Genomic DNA, 20,350 nt, shown 5'->3' with positions numbered 1-20,350 from the left:
TGATAGGAGAATCACTTTATTACACAGCATAAGAATAAAGCTTAACAGAGCTCTGGTTCAGTCGTTAGTTCATAGGTCACCTGCACAGTGAGCTATTCCCCAAGACTGACCTCTACTGTCCAGTCTCTGCAGTTTATATAGCTCAACCTTATACAGAACAAAAGCTGGCTTCCTTTGCTAGATTTCATTATCATACAGAACAAAAGTTGGCTTTCTTTGCTAGATTTCTTGCATAAGATTTATCACAAGTAATTTCCTGCTCTGCAGTTATCTGGGGTGTAGAGCTCCCATCTTAATCCTCAAGGTCAGAATATCCTGTTGTTTTGATCAGAAATCAATTCATACCCCAGATATTTCTAATGATTTCTTTGTTCTCATCTGGCCATATTCTTCTGTTCTACTAAACACCTCCTTCTGTCTTAGCTTCTTACTGATTCCATTCTCTTTGTTTCTGACAGTCTCTGTCAGGATTCTTTTTGTTTGTGCTAATCAACACCTCCTTTTGCCTTGACTTCCTACTAAATTGTTTCATACATATCCTCTCTTTTGTATTTTGGGAGCAGGCAATTCTAAACCTACTGTAATCAGCCAACTTTGCTACATACTGTGTCTGCCCCTTACTTACATTACTCTTTCCCTTCTCCATGAGGTAAATATTAAATTGTTACAAGGCAAATAGCGCCTTTGGAAGAGTCTGGAAAAACAACCAACTGAAAAACCTCACAAAGATAAGCGTATACAGAGCCGTTGTCATACCCACACTCCTGTTTGGCTCCGAATCATGGGTCCTCTACCGGCATCACCTACGGCTCCTAGAACGCTTCCACCAGCGTTGTCTCCGCTCCATCCTCAAAATCCATTGGAGCGCTTTCATCCCTAACGTCGAAGTACTCGAGATGGCAGAGGTCGACAGCATTGAGTCCACGCTGCTGAAGATCCAGCTGCGCTGGGTGGGTCACGTCTCCAGAATGGAGGACCATCGCCTTCCCAAGATTGTGTTATATGGCGAGCTCTCCACTGGCCACCGTGACAGAGGTGCACCAAAGAAGAGGTACAAGGACTGCCTAAAGAAATCTCTTGGTGCCTGCCACATTGACCACCGCCAGTGGGCTGATATCGCCTCAAACCGTGCATCTTGGCGCCTCACAGTTTGGCGGGCAGCAACCTCCTTTGAAGAAGACCGCAGAGCCCACCTCACTGACAAAAGGCAAAGGAGGAAAAACCCAACACCCAACCCCAACCAACCAATTTTCCCCTGCAGCCGCTGCAACCGTGTCTGCCTGTCCCGCATCGGACTTGTCAGCCACAAACGAGCCTGCAGCTGACGTGGACTTTTACCCCCTCCATAAATCTTCGTCCGCGAAGTCAAGCCAAAGAAACATAGTACTGGATTCATGTATACAAACTGAATAGTACATAAGCATATATTCTACATATTTTCTATAATTAATTAACTCCTATATTCCAACACATCAGTACGTAAGGTCGCGTCTCCCTGGCTTGCATTGGGCACTCTCTTTTAAAATGTCCCTCCTTTTACAATGGTAGCAAACTAATGCTCTTGTTTCCCAATTCCTACTGGGATTACCACGAGGTCCCGGGAACAGTCGTCGTCCCCGGAATTCCCCTCTACCCTTGCCCCTGCTCTGGTCTCTACTCTCCCACTCCTGGAGCTCCTCCCAATGTCCAGGAGCTGGCACACAGCCACTACCCTTTCCTTGCTGTCCCTCCACGACTTCCTTGACTGCCTGCATCAAAATCTTAGCCTTTCCTTTCTGTTTACTGGGCATTCTCTCTTAAAATTACGCACCTCGTACTAGTCAGGGGCACATTTACAAAACCAAGACCCCCTCCCATGGGAACTTCTCATAAAGGTCTCATCCAGTTAATTTCTGGCTTATCCTCTCCTTTATAATGTCTAGATTCCTGCTCTCCAGGAAATGAATCAAAGGGTTCTGCCCTTCCCTCCCGGAGGGTCTCACATTGTTTTGAATCAAAGTCTCCTCCCTCTCTTGTCAATTGAGGTGGTAATCTAGTACTGTGAACAGGTCATCATACCACCCCTACTTTCTTTAGCTGTGGGGGAGGAGGGGAAGGTGCAGAGGGTAGAGCATAGGAGAGAGGGGAAAGATATGAGCCGGCATAGGAGGAGCATATAAATGTTCCCATTTCTTTTTTACATCGAAAACATCTATCAGATACTGTTGGGTCCCATTTATTTAACTTTTGAGGTGTAATGTATAGCCTGTGTATCCAGTTATATTGTATCATACGTAACCTCGTATTTATTGTATTTCTCATCGTTCCAGAGCATAACTTCTCCCATGTTTCCTTTTTCATCTTTATATTTAAATCTTGTTCCCATTTTTGTTTAGTTTTACCATTTGTTTCCTCATTCTCTTTTTCTTGCAGTTTAATATACATATTTGTTATAAATCTTTTGATTATCATTGTATCTTGTAATCACATATTCAAAGTTACTTCCCTCTGGCAAACTCAAACTGCTTCCTAATTTATCCTTCAAGTAGCCGTAGCAAAAAAATGTATTATGTCAACCTGGAAATTGGAAGATAATTTGAAAATACAACAATGGTATATAGAAATGAATAAATGTATTCCATTAGAAAAAATAACATATAGTTTAAGAAATAATATTGAAATATTCGAACAAATATGGGAGCCTTACATGAAACACAATAGCAAAAACCTACCGGGGACAATCACTACCTAAGTTAACAGAAGGAAAAGGAAATGAAAAGAATGGACTCAGTGGAATTTCTGGTGTATTTTTATTGAATGACAACATTGTCTGACTGGTTTAATGTATCCTAGATTTTGTACCTTAAATGGACGGGAGGGGGGGAGGTAGGGAGGGTGGGATGGGAGGAGGGAGGGGGGGGGAGAAAATGGCACTGTATATGTGTGAAAAGAAAAAAGTGTGTATCATGGTTAATGTGATTTATGGTGTGAAAAATAAAAAATAAAAAAAAATTTAAAAAAGGGGTTTTTCCACAATCTTGCCAAGTTTTGGAGGTGGATTGTCTATATGTGAACACACACTGTGTAGCTGTTGCTGGTCAATTTGAAGCGATCACGACTGCCTGGGCGGAAAACGATGTTAGTGCTTGCATGCATTAGTCATTTTCCTTACCCATAATCTCCCACGGCGCTGGAATGCCAGAGCGGTTCCAGCAGCGCAGGGGATTATGGGTAAGAAGAACAGCCATTGCTCCTGCCTGAACGCTGCTGCCCACCAGCCTATTGAGTCCCCCTCCCCCACCCCGGGCCTGACTGCTTTCTTCTCTGTTTCAGGCAGCGTTCCAACTCCGCACTCGCCCTGGCCCCAACAGCGCACTCCTCCCTCGGCCCGGTCCCACCCCGATTCCACTGTCTCTGTTTTGTGGGGCTTCTGGCATTCACTGTTCAACAACCTTGTTATTCCTATCCAGATTTCAAATTAAACGCCATGAAGGATGAGTCCAAGAAACCAGGCAGAGGAGTCCTTCAGGAATCCCTAAATTCTCATGTTGGGACTTCAGGATCAAGTGATTGATTTATTCTGTTCTGCAAATATTGTAATAAGACCCAGGCAGTTCTGCATCACCTCTCCCCTTTATTAAGTATCGTTTCCCCAAAAAAAAGGGCGGTCAGAGCATTGGGAGCTGGGATGGTCAGGGCATTGGGAGCTGGGATGGTCAGGGCATTGGGAGCTGGGATGGTCAGGGCCTTGGGAGCTGGGATGGTCAGGGCCTTGGGAGCTGGGATGGTCAGGGCATTGGGAGCTGGGATGGTCAGGGCATTGGGAGCTGGGATGGTCAGGGCATTGGGAGCTGGGATGGTCAGGGCATTGGGAGCTGGGATGGTCAGGGCATTGGGAGCTGGGATGATCGGGGCATGGGGAGCTGGGATGGTCGAGCAGGCGAGCCATTGGGTGCTGGGATGATCAGGGCATTGGGAGCTGGGATGGGCAGGCGGGTGGTCGGTCATGGTATTGGGAGCTGGGATGGTTGGGCGGGCAGGGTGTTGGGAGCTAGGTTGGTCGGGGAGTCGGGAGCTGGGATGGTCACGGCATTGGGAACTGGAATGGTCGGGCGGGCGGTCGGTCAGGGCATTGGGAGCTGGGATGGTCAAGCGGGTGGGGCGTTGGGAGCTGGGATGGTCGGGGAGTCAGGAGCTGGGATGGTCGGGCGGGCGGGCGAGGAGAAAGTTGGGAGCTGGGATGGTCGGGCAGTTGGTCGTTCAGGGCATTGGGACCTGGGATGGGCATGCAGGTCATTGGGAGCTGGGATGGGAAGGCGGGTGGTCGGTCAGGGCATTGGGAGCTGGGATTGTCAGGCGGGGGGACGTCGGGAGCTGGGTTGGTCGGGGAGTCGGGAGCTGGGATGGTCACAGCATCGGGAGCCGGGATGGTCGGGCGGGCGGTGTGTCGGGAGCTGGGATGGTCAGGCGGGCGGTCGGGAGCTGGGGCAGGCGGGCAGGGATTTGGGAGCTGGGATGTTCAGGCGGTTGGTCGGTCAAGGTATTGGGAGCTGGGATGGGTGGGCGTTGGTTGTTGGGATGGGTGGGGTGTCGGGAGCTGGGATGGTCGCGGGGTCGGGAACTGGGATGGTCGCGGCATCGGGAACTAGGATGGTCGGGCGGTTGGGTCGTTGGGAGCTGGGATGGGCGGGCGGGTGGGTCGTTGGGAGCTGGGATGGTCGGGGCATTGGGAGCTGGGATGGGCGGGCGGGTGGGTCGTTGGGAGCTGGGATGGGAAGGCAGGTGGTCGGTCATGGCATTGGGAGCTGGGATGGTCGGGGCATTGGGAGCTGGGATGGTCGGGGCATTGGGAGCTGGGATGGTCAGGCGGGCGGGGGGTTGGGCACTGGGATGGGCAGTGCATTGGGAGCTGGGGCTGGCAGGTGGGCCGCTGGATTGGTCGAGTCATTGGGAGCTGGAATGGTCGGTCGGGTGGTCGGTCAGGGCATTGGGAGCTGGGATGGTCGGGGCGTCGGGTGCTGGGGTGGGCGGGGTGTTGGGAGCTGGCATGGTTGGGTGGGCGGGGCATTGGGAGCTGGCATGGTTGGGCAGGCGGGGCGTTGGGAGCTGGGATGGTTGAGGCGCCGGGTGATGGGATGGACCGGTGTACCAAGGTTTGTGTACTGTATAAGTGAATGCTGAAATGAGCCAGAGCAGGGAAGTCAACAACCACGAAAAATGTTAATGGAATATTTGCCCTGCCAAACCAGGCTGTAGCAATGCAATGATTACCATTTTTATGACTCATGTGGGAATGGAATTTAGCAGCAGAACGAACCTACTTCAGGACAAGTTACTAATTTTACGTCTTCACTTCGCTGTCCTTTTCACCATGATCAATCATTGGGAAAAATCACCTTCTGGTATACATATTCCTTAATCTAGCACCCACTCCATGCACGAGATCAGAAAACCATTCAACATTTGACTTGCAGCGACCTACATTTTTAGTGGTGAAGCATTCAGGTCTGCTGCCTGGGCTGTCCTTGACTGTTCTCAGTGCATGAATCAATCTTAATATTTGATTACTGATCTGAATTGTTTCTGCTTTAACTTTACAAATGCTGCCTGCTTGGGGGTGGCGGGGTGGTGTTTGTGTGTGTGTGTATCTTTTTGTTGCCTCAGCTAAAGAAATTGCAATTAGAGGCAAGCTGCCTCATCTTGTTTGAGATTGAATTTCATGATTTGTGTTCTCCTGCAGTGACACACCAGAAGACATTTTGAAAGGAAAGCTCGATCAGCTTCAGTGTCACTTAACATGGAGCCCACAGAAGGGATCCATCAACTTGGATGATATCATGTACAGGCTGCAAGATTCTATCAGTCTTGGTGTCAAGTATAAAGCCAGATCCTACAACCATCTCGCTTTTGTGAACTGCCTCCAGGGAAACTATGAAGAAGCAATTCAAAACTTAAAAGAAGCTGAGAAGGTTATGAAGGAGAATCACAAAGATGAGTTTGAGAGAAGAAGCATTGTCACATATGGAAACTATGCCTGGGTGCATTACCACATGGGACAACTGACCGAGGCCCAGTCCTATCTCGACAAGCTGGAGATGATCTGTAAACCACTCACTGATGGCCCTCGCTATACAGCAATGATCCCTGAAGTATACGGGGAAAAGGGATGGTCATTGATGACTTCAGGTGCTAAATACTATGAGGAGGCGAGGGAATGTTTTGAGGAGGCGCTGAAGAAAGATCCTGAAAACACGGAATGGATCATGGGGTGCGCAACTGTACTGTTTCGACTTGAAGCCTTTTCTGGAACCCCAGAGAATCTGGCACAGAATCAGTCAGTGAAATATCTGCAATGTGTGCTGAAGCTTGATCCAGATAATTCAATGGCCATGGTGCTGTTGGCTCTAAAGTTTCAAAGCTTCAATGAAAAAGAGAATGCAGCTAAATTAGTTGAACAAGCATTGCAGAAGACCAGTGATCTGCCATACGTGCTTCGTTATGCAGCAAAATTTTATAGACAAGGAGGAAACATGGAGAAAGCTGTCAAACTGTTGAAGCAGGCATTAGAGTTAACCCCACGCTCCTGCTTCTTAAACCACCAAATTGCAATATGTTACAAAAGTAAATTAATGCAACTGTTGCACAAGCCTTGCAAGAACGTGCCAGACCTTCAGCTCAAAACTGAGTTGATCAATCAATGTCGGTATCACTTTGAACAGTGTCTCCATTCTGCTATCAAGCCACAGCTGGACTTTGCAAAATTCTGGACTAGAATTGGAGAAATTTCCAAATCTGAGGAGATCTACAGCCATTTGGTGAAGTTGGTGGACATTCGTCCAGAGAACATGCAGAAAATATGTTTAGAGGCTGGCTTATTTGAACTGCACCACAAAAATTCCGAATCAAACGCCATTAGCCTATTCCTGAAAGGACTGAAGATTGACTATAACTCAAGAGAACAGGAAAAATGTCACAGATGTTTGGAGTGGTGGGCAGACATGAAACTTTGCACCAATCCATGTGATAGCAAGGCCCTTGGTATCAAGGGGTTACTGTATCAGCTGGTTGGGAACAAGTCAAAAGCTATTGAATATTTCAAAAGGGCTTTGGAGATCGATGGTGATAATGAAGACTATCGGAGAACTCTTTATGAATTAGGCCTTTCCATCAAGGGGCAAAATGATGCATGAAATATCCATTGATTCTGTCTGATTGGGTATTAGTTTCACTCATTACATATATCCTGTTAGTATCTTCCTTAAATGATGGCTTCCTTTCTCTACTTTTACTTTTCACTTTATTTTTGTATTGTAGCTTGATGTTGATATGTAATCTTATGTCTGATTTTTGGAATTTTTGTGATTGAATTTTTGGTCTCATTGTAAGATGTTGTCCAGTGATATATCTGGCAAATAAAGCTTCAAAGCAGAATTTCCTCCTGCCTCGGTCAAGTTACAAAATCCCTAATCACGGATGCAGTCTGCGACTCATGGTGAAGGAATGGTTTTTGGGTGGGGTCTCATGGGGATGGGAAGTTCTGGGGGGGTGGGGGTTGATGGTGGTGTAGCTAATTCAATTTCAAAAGATAATCCTGCTGACAAAGGAAGGAAGGATTAAGGTTTCCATTGTCAGGCATAACCATGAAAGATGAAGAACAACATGAAGTCCAATCCAATTTGAAAATGCTGATGGGCTCACAATGGGACCAGAAGGTCAAAGTGATATTGTAAAGATCAAGCATTTTACCTGACCATCCTAATCAGTGTGGTGCTAGCCAAATGGGATTCTCTTAATTGTACAGTATAAATTGGGTGCATGCTTATGCCATGCCACCTGATAATCCTGTAATTCAGTATTGGAAGTTGGATTTATGTTTGAGATTAGGCGAACCATTGATAAATTTTGCAGTGGTGGGGAAGTATGGGAAGGGAAATGTTCAGTAGTATTTGACCAAGGGGTTTAGGAACTTTCAATTGCCACAGCCATGAAGGGAAGGGGCTGACCTGTTGGAGGTTTATACTTAATAAAAGGACTGATCTGAAAGAGCTGGGAGTGAGAACAGCAGAGACAATACTTTGAAGATTTTTACCTATACCAGGACACAATTTTCATTGTAGCACACACTGAGCTTTGCTAGTCACCACATGAACATGTTGTTGGGCCCTATCGGTAGCCCCAATAATGACGCAGACAGAGATTGAGGGGAGCGATAGGCTTTATTGAGCTAGACACTGCTGGCCTGAGTCCAGGCTCAGAAAATGAGCGGGAAGGAGAGGGGACTTGACCTCAGGACTAAGGAAGGAGCTAAGGCAGGAGGGTGGGCCATCCAGTCATATCACCACACATGTTTCATATCTCATATTTTTTATGGGAAAGAAGGCTGTTTCACCATCAAATCTATGCTAGCTTCCAAAACGTTCTTGTCAATCATATTCTCAAACTTATTTTCACTGTGACTTATTCTCCCAAATATTTTCATGGATTTTACTCTGATCCACCTACCAAAAGCCATATATTAGAGGTCATTTAGAACCAATTTACCTATCAATCCAGCTCTTTTTTTGGGAGGAATCTGGAGCACCTTGACAGAAACCCTCACAGTCACAAGGAAGAGGTGCAAATTCCATGTACCCAGCATCAGAGGCCAGGATCAAACCCATGTCACTGGAGGTGTGAGGTACCAGCCATCCTGCTGCTCTGCTGTGACACCTGTGGACATGGTTGCTTTGGAAAAGGTAAAATTACGGAAAGCATTATGAATCTATGTTGATTCACCTTGGATTGGAAGTTAAAGGGATAATCCACAACACTCACAACATTAGAATTAATTGATCTAATTGAACAGAACTACAATCTTTGTTAATAATTTCTATTGTCCAGTAAACCCTCACGTCAGATCATATAAATTTCCCCTTATGGAATTTACAGATCACTTTCAAAATAGGTGAGATACAGAATATGAATTGATTCTTATTGGATTTATGGGGGGAAAAAACCAAATCAACAAAAGGTGTGAAAGAAACACAAATGTCAATTTCTGTCAAAGGTTTACATTGCAGAAAATCACAATACAGGTAGTTCTTGAGGAGAACAATCTCTCTGTGACACGTGCATCATATTGGTAAATCAATAACTAACACTGAATTTAACTCCACGTAAATTATTAATTGTTGATTGGTGAGGAGATTTCCAAATTTGTCCATTAGCACCAATAGAGGGCCAAGGGTCATTGAAATCCCAAGCCTTACTATCATATGTTGCAGGAGGGTGGGGCAGATTTACACACAGACAGAATGGACCCAGGGTCCCCGCTTTGAGATGAAGGGTTAGAGTTGTCCAAAGAACTACAGGCTATGTGACCTACAGCTGTGAAGTTTCCAAGGGTTTGCATTTTGTTAATAAAACCCAAGGAGAATGAGGAGGCCTCACATTTCCAGGACCAACACAATTCCTTAAAGAGAGACATCAAAGTAACTTTCAGAATGCCTTATCAGAGCAATTTTAAATGATTCATTATCATCCGATTGTACAAGTACAACCCGACGAAACAGTGTTCGCAAAAATATGCAAACACATATAGACATAACACAAAATGATGCATATGCAAAGCATACATACACACACACACACACACACACACACACACACACACACACACACACACACACACACACACACACACACACACACAAACACACATCTATATAAATAAATAAATAGCAGAATCTCTGAGAGTTTGTGTGAGCAGTTCATTCCGACATTTTGTAGACTCACCATCCAATGGAAAAGTTGTTTCTCACCTGGTGGTTCTGGCTCTGATACTCCTGTATCTCTTTCTCAATGGGAGTAGCTGAAAGATGCCGTGTGTGGTATGGTAGAGGTCCTCAACAATTTTGTGAGCCCTCTTCAAACAACATTCCCAGTAGATCACGTCAACGTCTGGAAGGGAGGCCCCTCTCTACTGCTCTTATTGTCCTGTGGATTCACCCTTGTTAGGTAAGGAACAAGTTTAACGAGTCCAAGAAGCAATGAGTCTGGACACAGATTAGTTGGAACAAAAGTTTTTATTTCCCCACAAGGGAAATTCGCCACAGGAAATCACACTAATTCACACAAGGTTCATGCAGCAGTTGCATCAGATGTAACTAAACAGGTAATAAGTACAAACCCCGCTAAGAATATAAATAGTGTAGAGGATAGAAGCAACAAGAGTACCAATCACCCCTCGTGCAGGTACAGCACCAGACTGATTAAGAAGAAGGAACATGACAAAACTATGGTTTGCTAGTGTGCACCACAAAAGCCCCACATGCGTATCTCCACGTCGGCTCGAGCTCGTGACCTGGAGTGGAGCTTGGGTTCATTTCTCAGGAAAAAGAGACACAGTTGCTCCACATGTTGGGCTTTAGACCCCCCCCCCCACCCCACTCATCAGTGGGGCTGGCTCAGGTATGCCAAAATAGGACAGGTGATTAACAGAGGCAGCAACGACATGTGTGTTTTTCTATGAAAAGACCAATTACGAGGTGAGTGCAAAGCATGAGTGGCCTTGACCTTGACTGACAGATGCGATGGCCACATGACCCTCCACACTACAACCTCTGATCCACTGCTCTTCAGTAAACATACCACAACGTGATGCAGTCGGCTAGGACACTCTCGATAGAGCTCTTGTAGAAAGTTGACATGATAATGGCCAGTAGCCTCGTCAGCTTCAGTCTTTTGAAGAAGTGCAGTCACTGTTGTGCCTTCCTGACGAGTGAAAAGATGTGTTTTCAGAATAGCTCAATTCTTGTGTCGGGCTGGCACCCTTTTACCATGCGTGGTCCAGATGGTGTATGTATCAGTGGTTGTATGATGAGCCACACTGATACTTCCTTAAATCAAATATATAATAAATGGAATTAATACGATGATGCTTTTCAGATCGGGAAGGCATCTTCAAATCTGTAAATACACTTAAAATCACAAGTTAGTCATTAAGATAACACAATAAAAAAACCCAGAAGTCAAAAAGGAGAAATATTAGCCACAATGTAAACAAAGAGAGATGGTGTCATATAAACACCATGAGAGGGGGAAGGAATGACACAGTGAGTGGGGGAGAATGACACTGTGAGAGGGGGAGAATGACATGGGAGGGCGGGGTTTCATGATGGGGGAGATTCTCATGCAGAAGGTGGTGGGAGGAGTCTCATGCGGAGGCCGGGGAGGGAAGTGTATCCACAACAGAAGGTGGAAGGGGTCTCCAATACTCAGAGTGGGGGAGCCTTCAAAGAGTGGGGGAGCTATGCACAGAGCAAGGGAGCCACTCTCTGAGGTTGGGGGGAGAGGGGGAGCCGCACACCGAAGGTGAGAACCGTGCCCAGAAGGGAGCAGCTGCCCACTGGGCCCAATAAATTTGGATCGGCCTGCGGGCTGTAGGTTTCCCATCTCCGTCTTAAGTGTACTCCATGGAACCTGGCATTCTCTATTCTCTCCACTACAGAGTTATTGATGTGCAGCGGAGGGTGGTCACACTTGGTCCTCCTGTAGTCCATGATGATCTCCTTCATCTTGTCCTCGTTGAGACTCGGGTTGTTATTCCCGCACCATATTATGAGATTTTCCACCTTTTCTCTGGAGTGTGGCTCATCATTATTGCTGATGAGGCCAACTATGGTCATGTCGTAACAATCGATGATACTGTTGGAGCTGGATCTGATATTGGAATTGTAGGTTAGTAGTGTGAACTGGAGTAGACTGAGCACACAGCCCTGAGGTACGCCAGTGCTCAACATGATTGGTGCTCGAAATTCTGCTACAAGCTCAAACAGACTGTGGTCTTTCCATTAGGAATTCCAAAATCCAGTTACAGAGAGAGGGGTGTTGAGTTCCAGCGAGGACAGCTTCTCCACCAGAATGATCATATTAAATGCCGAGCTGAAGTCAATGAATAGCACCTGGCGTATTGGGCTTCGTTTTCCACATGGGTTGGGATGGAGTGGAGGGACAAGGCTGTGACATCTTCGATGGAATAGTAGGTCCAGCGTCTCTGAGAGGTGTGCTTTGATATGTTCTATCACCAGATGCACGAAGCATTTCATGACGGTGGAGGTCAGTGCCACAGGCCTGCTATGGTCATCCTCTTTGGTACTGGGATGATGGTGGCTGGTTTAAGACCTGCGGGAATGATGGACTGCTGCAGAGGCAAGCTGCAGATGGAGTCCTGAGAGGACCTCCGACAGTTGGTCTGCATTGTCCTTCAGTACTCAACCAGGACTGCCACCATACCTGGAAAGAGAAGGCCAGGAGGAGTCTAAAGGAAATAAAAATGTGCTGAAAAGAATAAAGGACAAATTCCCTCAAATTTGGATGGCTTCGATTGTTTGTGTTGTATGATCCAATTTCAAAACTACAGAGTCCAGTTACTTTGCAGCTCTCAGACGACACGTGGTTAACAATGTCTGTGGCTCTGACGTCCCTGTGTGTCCAAAGCTTGAGGGATCCTACGAGTTGTCAATTGACTGTCAGTGCAGATCAGGTAGTGTGGCCTCAGAATCTGTAGGCTGCAATATTCAAACCATTAGTTAGTCACAGAAAAGATGGCCACAGTATAGGTTGCCAAGTATTTAAAGGAGCCTGCAGAATTCTGGATAATGGTCTTGTGGACAGATGAGACCAAGATTAACCTGTCTCAAAGTGATGGCAAGACCAAATTGTGGAGCTGTAAAGGAACTGCCCAAAATCCAAAGCAAACTGGTTTGCATCTTACAGTGTAGACTTTGTGTTTCTGCGGACAGTTGTCAGTGACATATCCACACATGCACACTTGCCTCCTGAAGTGTGTTTGTCATCTGTCAGACATATGCTTTGGGATTTTTCTTCATTATGATGAAAATTCTTCAGTCATCAGCCATGGAGTCCTTCCTCGGAATACGACCCTTTGCGACTACTGAGCTCACCAGTACGCTTTCTTCTAAATGATGTTCCAAACTGTTGATTTTAGTCATCCTAAGGTTTGGGCAACTTCCTTTAACTGTTTGATTCTTGTTTATCAGTCTCATAATGGCTTCTGACTTTCATCGGCACAACTCTTGTCCTCATTCTGAAAAAAATGGAAACTACAGTCTCCAAATATGATCAAAAGCTTAGAAGCAAGCCCAGCTCTTATACCTGCACCAACAAAGCAATGAAGGGTACTCACAAACACCTGTGAAGCCAAATGTCCCAAACATTATGGTACCCTGAAATGAGTGAACCATGTCAAACCAAAATGTACACAAATAACCTTAAATAAAATCTGGTATGTGCACTTTAATTACACGTGAATTGTTTTGATTACAATTTTAAAACAGTGGATCACAGGGGCAAATAAAGGAGAAAAAAAAACGTGTCTTTGTCCCAAATGTGGAGGGCACTGTATATGTACCTCTGCACCTTCCCCTTCCATCTGCCCCCCACCCCACCCACCTTCTTATTCGAGTGTCTTTCTGATTTTTGGCTCTCCTGAAGGAGGAGTCTGGCCCGTAATGTTGAATGCCTTTTGCTTTCCATGGATGTTTCTACAGCATTTTTATGGACAGCCTGAGTACACCTGGGATTGTCTGATCTCGGAAGCTAAGCAGGCTCAGGCCTGGTCGGTACTTGAAGGGGAGACCGCCCAGGAACACCAGGTGCTGTAGGTTTCTGTGAGGGGCGCTGGACAAAGTGGCGACTCTTACGGTAGACAAAAGTTAAAGAATTTCATGTATGTTATATTCTAAATATAGTATTAAATGACAATAATGGAACCTTTATTCTTTCTACACAAACACAATCCTGACCACTTTCCAATCACCCCCCCCCCCCCCCCCACAGCAACTGTCACCACTCACACCACGGCTACCCCAATATTTAGCTTTTGATGAAACAAGACCCACCCCGTGCATTCCCTCAACCCCCATCCCCGGATTCTGCCAACACTTACTCTCCCCAACTAAGCTTCTTTCACCACTACAGCACCACACCTCATTCCCACTTCCCACCCACACCCTGAGATTCACAGAGTGGATTCACAAGAGTCCAATTTTTCTCTACTGGTTCTGCAGATTGGTGTCTTCCAGTGCAGTACATAATGAACGGTTCATTATGTCTGCTCAGCTCACAGTGGAGCTTTACAACATCATCACTGGATATATCCAGGCTAAGTTAACCTTTATGTTTTGGAGAGAGTTATACATTTTGGCAACCAAAGTGGGAATGGTGTAGTTAAGGGGTGGGAATTTGCACATGCTGGAGGGGAAATTCAGTGAAGATTTAAGTTGGATGATTGGGCAGTGGATTTATGACTCACTCTTTTGGCCAGATTAAAATTGTGTTTTCCCAGGAGAGAGCCTTAGAATGTTTAGCAATATGGTCCAAAGGTTGTCACGATGAGCTCAAAGGAAGCATATAATCCCTCATTGAAAAGGAGCTTTGGCGGGGACTATCATCACCATGTATGGCTGATGCAGAAATCATTTTCACACAAGTATGTCTCTTGAATTTTACAAGTGGGGTTATTTGAGCTTGTGTAATTTATTCCAGGTTAAATCAGAGCTGTACATTGGAATTTCTGGGCACATGAATGAAGGAAGGTGGATATTTTAATCAGAACAGTGGCACATGTTACCAATGCTCATGAGATTGTGTCATGTTTTCTGACACTATATGACAGACTGCCTCTGTTATCTTGTTACACCACTCTCTGGGGTGGGATGGTGTGGAGGGGTAAGGGAGGGATCTTCTGTGTCCTGTGACAGATTATGTTGTGTTTGTATTGTATACAGAGATGTTTTTGGGAGATAAATTGGGGCAAGATTTTTAGTGTAGGTCATATACAAGCACTTCAAAACAGATCTCATTTAAAATACTGAAGCTCTGCTCAAGCTAGACAGGCCGGCTCCTGGGGGTCTTTGCAAAAACTTTGGGGAGTGCCCAAGAGACTTCACTAATGGATTGTTGTTTTGAAAAGCAAAAGAAGAAAGAAATCGGGGGAGTAGTTCAGAGCTGCAGGCTGTTTGGGAATGCAGCTTGCTGTTCTAAGAGGGTCATGTGATTTTTTCAAGCTGTGAGAGTTGAACAGTTTTTTTTCTCTGTGTGCATGAGAGAGTGAGAGAGAGAGAGAGAGAGAGAGAGAGAGAGAGATCAGTCTACATTTTTACAGTCAACAGCAACAGCTGGGACTGGAACAGGACAAGCTGGCAAGCTTATGGAAAAACCCCTTTGGAAGACAGGTTGTGAGTGCTTAGTTCAGCCTGGTCAAAGCCCTTGTGGTTCATGCAAGATGGGAGGACTGGCTGACTAATGTTTCACTTGAAATAAGGGAAACAAAAAGGAACTCTGTGGTGACCTGAAAGAAAGAGGTTATCATCTGGAAAACCCTGATGGCGCAAGTTTCTTCGGCAAGACACGGATATAACTGATTAAAAGGGATCAGTTTGCGTCCAGGAACAACAAATCTCTCTCTGAAAACCAACAAGAATCTTCCTGAATGGTAACCATTTACCTTTCAAGCACCAAAGCCTGGTGAACATAAATGTTAAATTCTGAGCACGGTATAAGAATTGCCTGCAACCAGTGAACTTTGAGGAATGAAAAATGAGATTGGACCGTGAATCAAGAACTTTTCTGAACTTACATACACATTACATACACGCGTGCTTAGAATGAGAAGGGGGCAAAGTTAGTTTAGTTAAACTAATAGTGAAAAGTTAAAGTGCGATCCTATTTTCATGTTTAAATATAATTAAAAGCAACTTTTGTTTCAGTAACTATTTGTCTTGGTGAATATCTATTGCTGCTGGGTTTTCAGGTCCTCTGGGTTCATAACAGTCCTGTGGTGATATGTAATTACACCACTAGGTCACCAGGGGTCATCCCGATGACCTTGTACATAAAGCAGTCCAGAGCTAGTCTAGCCTTCCAGGTTTGTCTTGCAGAGAGACAAGACCTCGTAGTGTACATATTAGTTTATTAAAGCCGTCTTATACTCGCACTGCTGGTGCGGTTATTGTCAGTACAAGTCCAATGACCTTCAACCTAGAACTTAATCTGGAGCCAGTAAGGTTACATCGAAAAAAAAAGATGAGGAATTCTGAGAAATTCACTGCAGCCAATATTTCAGTCACCTTGTCACAGAAGTTTTTGAATGAGGCCCTAAAAATAAATAGAACAGCAGGGAAGCACAAATTAGTTAACTTGAGAGGACTTCAAGGCATGATAAACAGGCAGAAAAAGGTTGACCAATCAGGGCGAGTCTGATGAACCACGATTTATTTCTGTTGCCAAGCAACCTAGTGTTTGTGATTGGATCCAGTCAGTTCTGCGTCAGCACGTGTTGTCACCTCAGTCTTGTCATTATTTAAAGATGCTACTTTCATTTTCCGGGTTAAGTTTCTATTCACCATCAGGAAATCGAAACTTGGAACATCCTATTTGATGGAGTCAACTTTAAAAGTGCAGCTTTAGCTGTGAAAGAAATTTAACGAGCACTGACTCTATTGGACACAATGAGGTACTGAACACTGGCATTCTTTATCTGAGTTTCTGCTTTAACCATTGCATGGGAGGATGTTTACAAAAGTGTCAGGCAATGCCTTAAAACAGCTTGATACAGAGAGTTGATTCTATTCACTCAGAGGTGTATCATTAAAGACAGGCCAGGCTGCAGATGTGAAAAGAAAAATAGAGTTATAATTTCAGGCCATGAGCTTTCAACACAAGAACATTTTCTCCTGACTTGCCAGATTACTGAGTTTTAGCAACTACACTAAAATCTCAGCATTTCCTGTTGTTATTCAAGCTTCCAGAGTTTGTGATACTTTCTGCATCTGTATGCATAGTTCAACCAAGACTGGTGAGAGTTAGAATTCACACTATTGTTAGAAATAGAAGTACCTTTAAAGAAATTGCTCGAGACAAAAATTGAGAACAAAGAACATTTATTTTACAACAATGCAAAGTTGGGTGCTTCCCCTTACCCTGGGAATACACACACACACTGGGGCTCACCCAACTTTTATACAGTTGATTTCAGTATAGGAATACCCTCCCCCTTACATTCTTCTGCCTCCTGCTGGAGAGGTTTGGCATTAGGCAATCCTTCCTGCCTACATGCAATTTCAGTATACTTGGAGGACCAGGGGGTATCCTGTCGGTGTCCCATCATTGTCCTTATTCACACCTTCCTGATTCTCGGGGCCACAGTCTCTTGGTATGCAGAGTTGGCTCATCCTGTCTAGGGTTGGCTAATTTAAAATGTATAAATCTGTGTAAGGTTAGCTAATTAGATATGTAGGTCTTGGTACTTCTGTCCAGGGCTAGGAGACCCTTATCTGATCCAGACTACCTCAACTTCCTACATTCTATTGTTCCTTACCACTTCTTATCTTAGTCTTATGGTGGCTCTTGTCACAAAGAGTAGAAGATTCTTATGTTAATCGTGCTGACTCTGCTTTCCTGCATCCTAATCCCCAAGCTCATCCTGTTTGTACTGGTTACAGCCATTAACTGATGTATGAATTTTAGTTTCCTTCATGTTCATAATTTTAGATCAGTTTTCCCATCTCTCACAATGGAACAGGCCTTTTCGCTCACCGTGTTTATGCTGACCCTTGAGAACACATGTATATCAATCCCATTACCAGCAATTGGTCTGTAACCTTCTAATTATAGTTCAAGTTTATTGTCACATGTCCAGAGATGCAGTGATGATGTTTGTTTTGTGAGCAATCTAGCTAGTCTACATGCTACAGTTGTCTTGTAGCAGCATTCACAGTGTAAATATTGGTATATATTACATTTCAAAAATAAATAGGGCAAGAGATTAGGAGAAAAAGAGGTAGTGCCTGTGGGTTATTGTCCACTCAGAAAGCTGATGGCAGTGGGCAAGAAGCTATCTTGTGCTACTGCACCTTCTTCCTGATGGAAGCAGTCTGAAGGTGGCATGGCCTGCATGGTGGGGGTCCTTGAAGATCTGAACTTGCCGTTGTTGGTGCCAACCAACACCCAATTTTACTGTTGTTTTGTGCACGAGATGGTACTTGTGGTGGCGTGTCTCTGGGAGAAACAGGCAATGCTTGGAGTTATGGGCCGTACATAATGCTGCCAAACTGGACAGTGGCAAGCCAGCGACTACCATGATAACCAATTTCTGGCATTTGAAAGCCAGAAAGAACACCATCCACCTCCTCTAGCAGTGAGGTTTTTAAGGGACCTTCAATAGCATGTAAATTGGTTTTTTTTTTGTCCCTCACAGGAGGAGTGAGGAGAGATACTGCTCTGATCAGGAGAATGTATCTGTAACTTGTCTCCAGTGTCCTCCGTGGATTCAACGGCAGAGCAATGACTGTGGGTGAAGCAACTTCTCACCACTAGCACATGTTGCTACAACTGAGAGCACAGAGCTGTGAATTGACAGCACAGAGCTGTGAACTGACAGCACAGAGCTGTGAACTGACAGCACAGAGCCGTGAACTGACAGCACAGAGCTGTGAACTGACAGCACAGAGCCGTGAACTGACAGCACAGAGCCGTGAACTGACAGCACAGAGCCGTGAACTGACAGCACAGAGCCGTGAACTGACAGCACAGAGCCGTGAACTGACAGCACAGAGCTGTGAACTGACAGCACAGAGCCGTGAACTGACAGCACAGAGCTGTGAACTGACAGCACAGAGCCGTGAACTGACAGCACAGAGCCGTGAACTGACAGCACAGAGCTGTGAACTGACAGCACAGAGCTGTGAACTGACAGCACAGAGCCGTAAACTGACAGCACAGAGCTGTGAACTGCAGCACAGAGCTGTGAACTGACAGCACAGAGCTGTGAAATGACAGCACAGAGCTGTGAAATGACAGCACAGAGCTGTGAAATGACAGCACAGAGGTGTGAAATGACAGCACAGAGCTGTGAAATGACAGCACAGAGCTGTGAACTGCAGCACAGAGCTGTCAACTGACAGCACAGAGTTGTGAAATGACAGCACAGAGCAGTGAAATGACAGCACAGAGCTGTGAAATGACAGCACAGAGCTGTGAAATGACAGCACAGAGCTGTGAAATGACAGCACAGAGCTGTGAAATGACAGCACAGAGCTGTGAACTGCAGCACAGAGCTGTCAAATGACAGCACACAGCTGTCAACTGCAGCACAGAGCTGTGAACCCGCAGCACAGAGCTGTGAACCTGCAGCACCTAGCTGTGGATGCAGCTGTGAACCCGCAGCACAGAGCTGTGAACCCGTAGCACAGAGCTGTGGATGCAGCTGTGAACTGCAGCACAGAGCTGTGAACTGACAGCACAGAGCTGTGAACTGACAGCACAGAGCTGTGAACTGACAGCACAGAGCTGTGAAATGACAGCACAGAGCTGTGAACTGCAGCACAGAGCTGTCAACTGACAGCACAGAGCTGTCAACTGCAGCACAGAGCTGTCAACTGCAGCACAGAGCTGTGAACTGTCAGCACAGAGCTGTGAACCCGCAGCACAGAGCTGTGAACCTGCAGCACAGAGCTGTGAACCCGCAGCACAGAGCTGTGGATGCAGCAGTGAACTGCAACACAGAGCTGTGAACTGACAGCACAGAGCTGTGAACCCGCAGCACAGAGCTGTGAACTGACAGCACAGAGCTGTGAACTGACAGCACAGAGCTGTGAACTGCAGCACAGAGCTGTGAACTGACAGCACAGAGCTGTGAACTGACAGCACTGAGCTGTGAACTGACAGCACAGAGCAGTGAAATGACAGCACAGAGCTGTGAAATGACAGCACAGAGCTGTGAAATGACAGCACAGAGCTGTGAAATGACAGCACAGAGCTGTGAAATGACAGCACAGAGCTGTGAACTGCAGCACAGAGCTGTCAACTGACAGCACAGAGCTGTCAACTGCAGCACAGAGTTGTCAACTGCAGCACAGAGCTGTGAACTGTCAGTACAGAGCTGTGAACCCGCAGCACAGACCTGTGAACCTGCAGCACAGAGCTGTAGAAGCAGCTGTGAACCCGCAGCACAGAGCTGTGAACCTGCAGCACAGAGCTGTGAACCTGCAGCACAGAGCTGTGGATGCAGCTGTGAACCCGCAGCACAGAGCTGTGAACCCGTAGCACAGAGCTGTGGATGCAGCTGTGAACTGCAGCACAGAGCTGTGAACTGACAGCACAGAGCTGTGAACTGCAGCACAGAGCTGTGAATCTGCAGCACAGAGCAGTGAAATGACAGCACAGAGCTGTGAAATGACAGCACAGAGCTGTGAAATGACAGCACAGAGCTGTGAAATGACAGCACAGAGCTGTGAAATGACAGCACAGAGCTGTGAACTGTCAGCACAGAGCTGTGAACCCGCAGCACAGAGCTGTGAACCCGCAGCAC

General features: G+C 45.8%; 1 protein-coding gene and 1 pseudogene across 5 annotated transcripts in view; both read left to right on the top strand.

The window, feature by feature from the left end:
• LOC138744442 (interferon-induced protein with tetratricopeptide repeats 1-like) overlaps positions 1-7,410 on the top strand; it is a 76,844-nt gene extending 69,434 nt beyond the window's left edge. For 3 of the 5 annotated variants that reach the window (XM_069900614.1, XM_069900613.1, XM_069900615.1), the window contains one exon: positions 5,720-7,410. In XM_069900614.1, coding sequence (XP_069756715.1) covers positions 5,720-7,169 — 1,450 coding nt within the window. In that variant the 3' untranslated portion in view covers positions 7,170-7,410. Of the gene's footprint in view, positions 1-3,449; positions 3,546-5,719 lie in introns of all 5 variants that reach the window. The other 2 variants (XM_069900616.1, XM_069900617.1) reach the window with 1 other exon arrangement.
• An 8,907-nt stretch (positions 7,411-16,317) lies between these two features.
• The window catches only part of LOC138744440 (interferon-induced protein with tetratricopeptide repeats 5-like), a 29,472-nt pseudogene continuing 25,439 nt past the window's right edge, over positions 16,318-20,350 (top strand).

Source organism: Narcine bancroftii, chromosome 10 (assembly GCF_036971445.1).
Source record: "Narcine bancroftii isolate sNarBan1 chromosome 10, sNarBan1.hap1, whole genome shotgun sequence".
In the NCBI taxonomy this organism is placed as follows: domain Eukaryota; kingdom Metazoa; phylum Chordata; class Chondrichthyes; order Torpediniformes; family Narcinidae; genus Narcine; species Narcine bancroftii.
The sequence above is the reverse complement of the archived record's forward strand: the minus strand, read 5'-3'. Positions and strand labels throughout refer to the sequence as shown.